We start from the raw sequence: 10,264 nt of genomic DNA, 5'->3' as shown, positions 1-10,264 counted from the left end.
AAGTCTCATTACCAAATAACTTGTCATTTAGCTTCATGATTGCTCCAAGGTACTTAGCAACTTGCTCTTCAGTAACATCTTTATCCTCTTCAGAGGAAGAATACTCATCAGAGCTCATGAATGGCAGAAGTAAATCCAATGGAATCTCTATGGTCTCATTATGAGCCTCAGATTCCCATGGTTCCTCATTAGGGAACTCATTGGAGGCCAGTGGACGTCCATTGAGGTCTTTCTCAGTGGCGATCACCGCCTCTTCCTCCTCTCCAAATTCGACCATGTGGGTCATGTCAATGGCCTTGCATTCTCCTTTTGGATTCTATTCTGTATTGCTTGGAAGAGTACTAGGAGGGAGTTCAGTAACTTTCTTACTCAGCTGACCCACTTGTGCCTCCAAGTTTCTAATGGAGGACCTTGTTTCAGTCATGAAACTTTGAGTGGTTTTGATTAGATCAGAGACCATGGTTGCTAAGTCAGAGTGGCTCTGCTTAGAATTCTCTGTCTGTTGCTGAGAAGATGATGGAAAAGGCTTGCCATTGCTAAACCTGTTTCTTCCACCATTATTGTTGTTGAAACCTTGTTGAGGTCTCTGTTGGTCCTTCCATGAGAGATTTGGATGATTTCTCCATGAAGGATTATAGGTGTTTCCATAGGGTTCTCCCATGTAATTTAGCTCTTCCATTGATGGGTTCTCAGGATCATAAGCTTCTTCTTCAGATGAAGCGTCCTTAGTACTGCCTGGTGCAGCTTGCATTCCAGACAGACTTTGAGAAATCATATTGACTTGCTGAGTCAATATTTTGTTCTGAGCCAATATGGCATTCAGAGTATCAATCTCAAAAACTCCTTTCTTCTGATTCGTCCCATTGTTCACAGGATTCCTTTCAGAAGTGTACATGAATTGGTTATTTGCAACCATTTCAATGAGTTCTTGAGCTTCTGCAGGCGTCTTCTTCAGATGAAGAGATCCTCCAGCAGAGCTGTCCAATGACATCTTGGACAGTTCAGACAGACAATCATAGAAGATACCTATGATGCTCCATTCAGAAAGCATGTCAGAAGGACACTTTCTGATCAATTGTTTGTATCTTTCCCAAGCTTCATAGAGGGATTTACCTTCCTTCTGTCTGAAGGTTTGGACTTCCACTCTAAGCTTACTTAATTTTTGAGGTGGAAAGAACTTTGCCAAGAAGGCATTGACTAGCTTTTTCCAAGAGTTCAGGCTTTCTTTAGGTTGTGAGTTCAACCATATCCTAGCTCTGTCTCTTACAGCAAAAGGGAATAGCATAAGTCTGTAGACCTCAGGGTTAACCCCATTGGTCTTGACAGTGTCACAGATTTGCAAGAATTCAGCTAAAAAATGATGAGGATCTTCCAGTGGAAGTCCATGGAACTTGCAATTCTGTTGCATTAGAGAAACTAATTGAGGCTTAAGCTCAAAGTTGTTTGCTCCAATGGCAGGGATAGAGATGCTTCTCCCATAGAAGTCGGGAGTAGGTGCAGTAAAGTCACCCAGCACCTTCCTTGCATTGTTGGCATTGTTGTTGTTTTCGGTTGCCATGTCTTCTTCTTGTTTGAAGATTTCTGTTTGGTCCTCTACAGAGAGTTGTGTATTTAATTGAGTGGTTTTATCAAGCTTTTCACCCACTTATTCATATGATTTGCATTTTACAATTCCTTCCTAGTTTAGTTCTATGATTGAAAACATGCTTCTTTGGTCTTAATTTAGCTAATCTTAATCCTCTCTTATTACCATTCGATGCCTTAATCTGTGTGTTAAGTGTTTCAGGCTTCATAGGGCAGGAATGGCTTAGAGAATAAAGTGGAAGCGTGCAAAAATGGAAGGAACACAAGGAATTGAGGAGATGACCAGCGAGAAGTCACGCGGTCGCATGGCTCATGCGACCGCACGAAATCGAAGGAATTACTGTGACGTGCTCGCGTGCCTGACACAACCGCGCGGATTGGAAGCTGCATGAATGACGCGAATGCGTGGACGATGCGCACACGTGGTACGAGAAATGCTGAGTGACGCGAACGCGTGGACGACGCGGACGCGTGACGTGCGCGATCTGCAGAATTACAGAAGTCGCTAGCACAGATTCCGGGCCGCATTTCAACCCAGTTTTCGGCCTAGAAACACAGATTAAAGTCAGGGAACATGCAGAGACTCGAGAGAGGATACATTCATAATTTTCACTTTTCATAGTTTAGATGTAGTTTTTAAAGAGAGAGGTTCTCTCCTCTCTTTTAGGATTTAGGAGTAGGATTCCTCTTAAAGGATTTAGGATTTCAACTCTTCATCAGGTTCAATATTCCTTTTACTTTATATTTCTCTTTTATTTTCAGATACTTTAATGCTTGTATTACTTATGTTGCCTATTTGGCTTATGAGCCATTCATGTTAGGATTTTCTTTAATTAATATAAATTGAGGTATTTCAGACTTATATGTTATGGATGCTTTGGCTTTATCCAAATTATTTTCATTAGAGTAGATTTTCTTCCCTTTTGGCCTTGGTTGATTAATTGGTAACTCTTGAGTTGTCAAACTCATTGTTGACTGAAAATTGGAATTCTTCAAGAATTAACTCGAGTTCCAATAACTCTAGCCTTTTCCAAGGAAAGACTAGGACTTGAGGAACCAAACTTATTCCATCCACTTAACTTACCTTCATAGTTAGAGGTTAACTTAGTGGGAGAAAAATCCAATTCTCATCACAATTGATAAGGATAACTGGGATAGGACTTCCAGTTTTTATACCTTGCCAAGAGTTCTATTAATTATTAATTAATTAATTCTTGCAATCTATTTCTCTTGCTTAAAAACTTTTTCAAACCCAAACACTATTTTCCATAACCAATAATAAATCATACCTCCCTGCAATTCCTTGAGAAGACGACCCGAGGTTTGAATACTTTTGTTTATAAATTTATTAGGTTTTGTTACTTGTGACAACCAAAACGTTTGTACGAAGGGATTTTCTGTTGGTTTAGAATCTATACTCACAGCGTGACTATATTTTTACAAAATTTTTTACTAGCAAAAAATCACAACGTCATTCATCCAGAGGTAAATCTGATCCAGCTTGGCAGTATTTTACAGTAAAGTATGACAAAAATAACAAGGCTCAACATACATGTATTTTCTGCTTTAATACTTACAATGGAGGGGGGATATATAGAATGAAATATCATCTTGCAAAAATCCCTGGACAAATTAAAGTTTGTAACAAAGTAACTGAAGATGTTGAACTTCAATTCAGAAGGCTTTCGGAGGAAAACAAAAAAAATAAGGCAGAAAAAAAGAAAATTTACAGCTGATTGTTATGATGTGGAAAGTGAAACACAAGTGGAAGAAGAGGGTGAAGCGCCTAATCCTGTACAGCCTCCGGCTCCTGCAACAATGGGAGACAAAGGAAAGAGAAGAGCGATTGCTGCTACTCCAATTGGAAGTTATTTTAAGGAAAGGACTACGCCAGGCTCTCAACCAACTTTGAAAAGTGTCTTGGCCAGTAAACAAGTTGTGCACAAGGTTAAACAGGGGCTTGCAAGATGGATCATTGATGCACAGATTCCATTCAATGCAATTCAATTGCCTTACTTTCATCCTGCCTTGGACGGCGTTGCTGCAATTGGACCTGGTTTCAAGGGACCGTCATATGATGAAATGAGAGTTCATTTGCTGGCCGTTCTTAAGAATGAGTGTCAGTTGCTTGTTGAAGGTTATAGGAGCTCGTGGAAAAGGACTGGTTGTATACTAATGGCAGATGGCTGGACTGATCAAAGGCAGCGTACGTTAATTAATTTTCTAGTTTATTGTCCTACTGGTATGTCATTTGTTAAGTCTGTTGATGCTTCTGATATGATAAAAACTGCCGATACCATGTTTAAATTGTTTGCTGTGGTTATTGAGTGGGTTGGGTCTAGTAACGTTGTGCAAGTGGTTACTGATAATGCTGCGAATTATGTATCTGCTGAAAAACTCATTCATGAAAAGTATCCAAACTTTTTTTGGTCTCCTTGTGCTGCTCATTGCATCAATCTTATCTTGAAAGACATAGCAAGTCTTCCTCACATAGCTGACCTTGCCTCTCGTGCTTCAAAAGTGACTGTGTTTGTTTACAATCATATTATTTTCTTGTCATGGCTTAGAAAAAGAAAAGAGTGAAAAGAAATTGTTCGACCAGGAGTAACACGTTTTGCTACTGTTTTCATTACTTTGAAAAGTATATATGATCATAAAGAAGACTTGCAATCATTGGTGGTGGACAAATATTTCACTTCTCACAAATTATCCAAGAGTGTCAATGGGAAGATAGTTAGTTCAATTATCTTGGATAGTAAGTTTTGGGAGGATTGTTTTACTACTGTTATGCTTGTTGGTCCTCTTATTAAGTTATTGAGGCTTGTTGATGCTGATGAGAAACCTTCTCTGGGTATCGTGTATGAGGGCATGCAAAGAGCCAAAATTTCTATCAAGACAATGTTTAAAAATAGGAAATCTGCATACACGCCTTATACAAGTATCTTGAAAATGCGGTGGGATAGGCATTTGAAGCGTGACCTATATGCAGCAGCATACTTTTTGAATCCACATTTCTTCTATAGTGAGGGGTTTGTTGAGAAGGCAAATATCTTGAGGTCTTTACTTGATTTATTTGATATTGAAACTCTTTGCGATGACTCAGTTGCCGCAATGCAAGAGATACAGTTGTATCGAGATCGAAAAGGAAGTTTTGGAAGGAAAAGTGCATTGAAAGCAATTAAGAGACTTGAACCTGGTAAGTTATTATATTTCTATGTTCAATTTACTTTGAATGTTTTTTAAATATTGAATGAGAATTGATGGTTGACTTTCATATCCTGGTAGGCGAATGGTGGAGGCTACACGGTGGGAGTGCTCCTAACTTGCAAAAAATGGCAATTCGTCTTCTTCATCAAACATCTTCATCATCCAGCCATGAGAGGAACTGGAGCCTCTTTGAACAAATCCATTCAAAGAGGAGGAACCGATTAGAGCATCAAAGGCTAAGTGACATTGTTTATGTCACTTATAATCTACGCCTTCAATCTAGAATGAATCGCAAGAAGAAGAATTATGATCCAATTGACATTCAAAGCATTGACACAGTAGATTTTTGGGTAATGCCGGATGAAGATGATCCTGAATTTACTAATGGAGACATCGAAGGCATTGAAAATTTAATTTATACGGATAATGCTATGCCTTCATATCCTAAAGGTGATTGAAATAGCAAAACTTGTTTCATTTCCTCTTAATATCTGATGTAAAGTTGTAACTTTAATTTTTTATTGGTTTTCTATTTTATTTTATTAGATGGAGGAGACGTGGAACTTGATGTGGATTTGCCTAATGTTGCTGATTCTTCAAATACAGCTTCTTTTGGTGATACTTCTGATGATGGTGGCTTTGGATTACCTATTTATGATGGAGATATTGGAACACTTAATGATAATTATGATTTTTGGTGAGTTGCACATTTGATTAGTTGAAAACTTGCTAGTAATTGTTTCTTTTGAATGTAGAACATTATGGGTTTGTCATTATGTACGTTTTTTTTGTTTAGTTATAAACTTTTATGTTTGAAGTTGTTTGTGAACCTCTAATATTAAGTAATAGTTAATTTATTATGTGAAATATTAAATTTTATTAAGTTAGAAATGATTGAATTTATATACTTAAGATTATTTTAAGTTTTTTAATAATTTTATTTAATATTTAATTAAACCGATTGAATTCCGGTCGAACTAGTGAACCATTAAACCAATGACCTCATCGGTTTATTGACCGGTCCGGTTCTCGCAATCTTGGCTGAAAGTGATGAATAAGGCAGAATTGAAAATAATGCGATGTTGATTGATATTATGAGTTTGATGAGAATTATGCATGAATATATATTTATGAATGTCGAGATGATGAGTTATGATTTTGAGGATAGACGAGTAATCCCTATCCAAGTTATGACTTTGTTGATGGACGAGTAATTCTTATCTGAGTAATAGCCTGTGGTTAGACGAGTAAATCCTACCCGAGTTATAGTTGAGGCACCTACCTGAGTAGACGAGTAATACCTATTATGGTTTGGGTGAAACACCGGCATGGGAAGACGAGTAATACCTGTTCCATGTTGTGGTGTTCTGTCCAGGGTTAGCTATTGGACATGTTAGGTTGGCTTTATAACTGATAGATGAGACTCATCAGCCATAGGGCATGCATACATCATATACATATGTTTGCTTTGTTTGGTTGTCCATTATTTGGGTTTGCCTTTGTGAATTAATATGCTTATTTGCTATACTTGCTACATGTGTATCTGAATTCTACCCATGATTGCTTTGTCTGTATTGCTTGTCTGTGCACTGGTGAATTTGGAAGGTTGGAAGAGGTAGAAGGTGGATTATAGAGTTAGAGTTTTATGAGACAATAAGTGGATTGTAAATTGAGGGATTAGGTTAGGATTGAGTTAGACCCTTATGAACCTTAGATAACTATCCTACTTATGGTTTACCATGTTAATTCTTTAAGTTTTAAGTTTATTAATTCGAGTATTGGCGTTCTAGGATTACCTCTAGCGTTATAGGATTGCCTCTGGCATTCCCAGGACCTTATATCTTATGTGTGTGGCACCTTTACCATGCTGAGAACCTTCAGCTCTCATCCCATACTGTGTTGTTATTTTTCAGATGCAGGTCGAGAGGCACCACGGTAGGCATCTGGAGTTCTGTAATGGAGTGGTTTATAGGATGTTATTTTGGTGTATATCTAATATATAATCTTGTGTATTTAACTCTCCAAACAACTTCTTTATTTTGTACCTCTTAGAGGTTTATGGAGAACTAGGGTCTTATGTTTATGTATTTTGGACTTCAGGCTATGTACATATATATATATATATATATATATATATATATTCTCCAACCAGCCTTAGCTTCGCAGGCTGAGTTAGGGGCTTTGTTATCTTGTATTCTTGACCTTCTAATCCTGCTTTCGATTTAGTTAAACTTATGAACCTTGGTTTTCTTAGTACGCAAGTTAACATTATTCCTGAGCGTTGCGCTTTTAATTTTACAATTTTGTTTTAACTATTCCTCTAAGGCTCCTCGTATATTACTTTCTTTCAATTACTATACGTGTATATATATATATATATAAATTATTTTAGAGGTCGTAATACCACACCACCTCTGTTTTACGACTTAAGCGTAAAACTCTGTGTCAAATTTCTTAGCTAATAATGGTATAATTCATAGATACTCCTACCCTTATACACATCAATAGAATAGAAGGACATAGAAAAATATAGGCATATAATTGAGGTAGATTTATCCTTACTTGCTAATGCATCTTTACCTTTAAAGCATTGGGATGATGCATTTTTTTCTTCTCCATATATAATTAATAGATTACTTTCTATTGTTTTATCGTACAAATCACCTTTTGAATGTTCAATCATTATCCACCAAGATTATAAAGCTTAAAATTTTTTGTTGCCGGTGTTATCCTTTACTAACACCTTACAATTCTATCAACTTTTAATATAAGTCTAATTTATGTGTTTTTATGGGATATTCTCCCAATCATAAGGGATATAAGTGCATGAACTCTCAAGAAAATATATTCATTAATAAACATGAGCTATTTGATGAAACATTATTCCCGTAGACTACTATGTTCCCTACCAATAAGACCTCTATATACATAACTCCAAAGAATACACCTACTGGTATTTTTACTATACAAGTTTCTTTTGTCTCCTCTCCTTCAACTTAATATGATACTCAACCACCTTTACACAATCAATCTGTAACTCCCTTATCTAATCCTGAACCTTATACCAATTATGACTCCCCAACTCATTTAACCATTGATCTCACAAATCCTGAACTAAATACAATTTCTAATCCTACACCGATATCCATTTCTGCTATTGAAATTCAATTACCATCTTTAAACACTGGCACCATAAATCAGAATACTCACCCTATAAAAATTAGATCTAAAACTGGTTCTCTCAAGCCAAAAATATTTTAAACTAAAGTCAAATCACTACCAGATTTGATTAATGAAATTTCTTCATAAGCCAAAATTGCTTTAACAGCACTACACTAGAAGTAGGCAATGCAAGAAGAATTAGAAGCTTTATATAGAATGAATACTCGAATAGTAACAAATCCACCTACTAGAAGTACAATAATTGAATGTATATGGGTTTATTCCATCAAAAGGCACCCAAATGGAGCTATACTTAAGTATTAAATTAGTCATGATGCTTAGGGATTCCATCAAAGAGAGAGAATTGACTATGATTAAGTCTTTCGTCCAATCATCAAACCTGCTACAATCAGAATCATCCTCACCATTGCTATCTTTGAATCATGATCAATCCACTAACTTGACTTCAACAATGCATTTTTTAATAGATATCTTCAAGAAATAGTGCACAATCTGCACATGCAACAATCTCCATCTTTTCTTCAAGGCAATTCCCAATAAGTTTGCAAACTTCACATGTCATTTTATGGTTTAAAACAAATTCTACGATCTTGGTTTAACAAATTAGTCTCCACTTTATCTCAATTTGGATTTCAAAACACCAGGTTATCTCAATCTTGGTTTATGTTGATGATATTTTAGTGACATGCAATGACAATAATGAGATTACTAAACTTATGAATGACCTACATTCTCTATTTGCAGTGAAAGATCTAGGAGAATTCAATTATTTTTTGGGCATTTAAGCCACTACTTCATGTTGCTTTATTCTCCCACAATCCAAAATATTAAGGATTTACTCACTATAGCTCATATGCATGAAGCACACTCGATCCCCACCCCTATGAACACTGTAACAAAATTATCTACATATGATGGTGACATTTTTGAGAATCTTACTCAATTTAGATATATTGTTGGTGCCTTTCAATACATAACTTTAATTAGACCAGATATATCCTTTTCTGTAAAAAAAGTCTCACAATATATGCATAATCCCTTGAATTTTCATTGGAAAAGTATTAAGAGAATTCTGCGATACTGGTTGGTACCATGAATCAAAGGATCCTTTTTCAACCTTGTGCTGATTTAAATTTTTTTGGACTTGCAGATCCTGATTGAGGTTTGAACCTTGACGATTGAAGATTAACTCCAGGATATTGCATCTATCTTGGAACAGACCTGGTTTCTTGGGCAACCAGGAAAGAACACTGTATAAGTAAGTCGAGTGTAGAAGTTGAATTTCGATCCATTGCAGCTACAGAAATAAACATTTGATGGGTTCTAAACCTTTTTACATAATTACATATCAAGTATCCTAAGATTTCAGTCATATACAGTGACAATCTTAATGCATGCAGTCATGCTTACAGCTAATCCTATATTGCACAACAAAACAAAATACTTCGACCTTGACTTGCATTATGTTTAAGAGAGAGAGAGAGAGAGAGAGAGAGAGAGTAAATCACAAATAACTAGTGGTTGTGTACATCTCTATTATAGACCAAGTTGCTGATCTTTTTTACAAAATCCTTCTCACTCACTAATTTTGATAATGTTAATAAGCACAAACTCAGGATCTTATCTAAACCAACCATGATTTTGAGGGAGAGGGGTATTGAGAATAATAATAGAATTCGCAAGTTAAATACAGATAACTTAGAATGCAAAAAATAATTCAAGAACTAGTGTAACTAATGTTCGTTATCACAGTTAGTTATAGGTTGAGTTATATATTTTTATATATCTGTACTATATATAATGGGTAGCACTCATCTATTCCTTTGTACAATTCAATCATAGAAATATACAAAAGCATTTCAGTTTTCATTCTTTTCTCTCAGCACATTTACATCTTTATCCTTCTGTTTGAGTTTTTTTTTTTTCATTTTATTTTCGATCTCTGGTACCTAACATGTTTTATTCTACTTATGTGAAACGTCATTTTATTGAAGATTAAATGTCAATATAAAATCATGTTATTTTATTTTATTTTATTCAATATAACAAATTAACATGTTAAATTTGCATGCTATTTACAAAAATGAACTCAGACTAATGCAAATTACTAAATTAGAAGTCTAATTTGAGTCATTTAAAATTTTAAAAATCAATTATATTTGATTACGTCATGACGTTATTTTTGGAATTGTATTACAACATTATACATTATTCCTTTCACAGTTATGCATGCGTAAAACATAGAATAGATAATTAAATGAAAAAGTATAGGAGCCAAGTGTCCACCAAC

The 10,264-nt window shown here is 35.6% G+C and overlaps 1 protein-coding gene across 1 annotated transcript; it reads left to right on the top strand.

The window, feature by feature from the left end:
• Positions 1-3,243: 3,243 nt before the first annotated feature.
• On the top strand, positions 3,244-5,627 carry LOC130980530 (uncharacterized). Its single transcript, XM_057904200.1, has 5 exons — positions 3,244-4,112; positions 4,227-4,780; positions 4,870-5,241; positions 5,338-5,488; positions 5,588-5,627. The coding sequence occupies exons 1-5, from the start codon at positions 3,244-3,246 to the stop codon at positions 5,625-5,627; spliced, it is 1,986 nt and encodes a 661-aa protein (XP_057760183.1).
• Positions 5,628-10,264: the final 4,637 nt, after the last annotated feature.

The sequence above is a fragment of the Arachis stenosperma genome, chromosome 1 (genome assembly GCF_014773155.1).
Source record: "Arachis stenosperma cultivar V10309 chromosome 1, arast.V10309.gnm1.PFL2, whole genome shotgun sequence".
Lineage (NCBI taxonomy): Eukaryota > Viridiplantae > Streptophyta > Magnoliopsida > Fabales > Fabaceae > Arachis > Arachis stenosperma.
The sequence above is the reverse complement of the archived record's forward strand: the minus strand, read 5'-3'. Positions and strand labels throughout refer to the sequence as shown.

Bases quoted from the DNA above. Each gene is read 5' to 3' on its own strand.
- LOC130980530 (XM_057904200.1), top strand. From the start codon at position 3,244: ATGTTGAACTTCAATTCAGAAGGCTTTCGGAGGAAAACAAAAAAAATA. The intron at 4,113-4,226 runs GTTTGTTTACAA...TACTTTGAAAAG, and splicing joins CGTGCTTCAAAAGTGACTGT to TATATATGATCATAAAGAAG. The intron at 5,489-5,587 runs GTGAGTTGCACA...TTTTTTGTTTAG, and splicing joins AATGATAATTATGATTTTTG to TTATAAACTTTTATGTTTGA.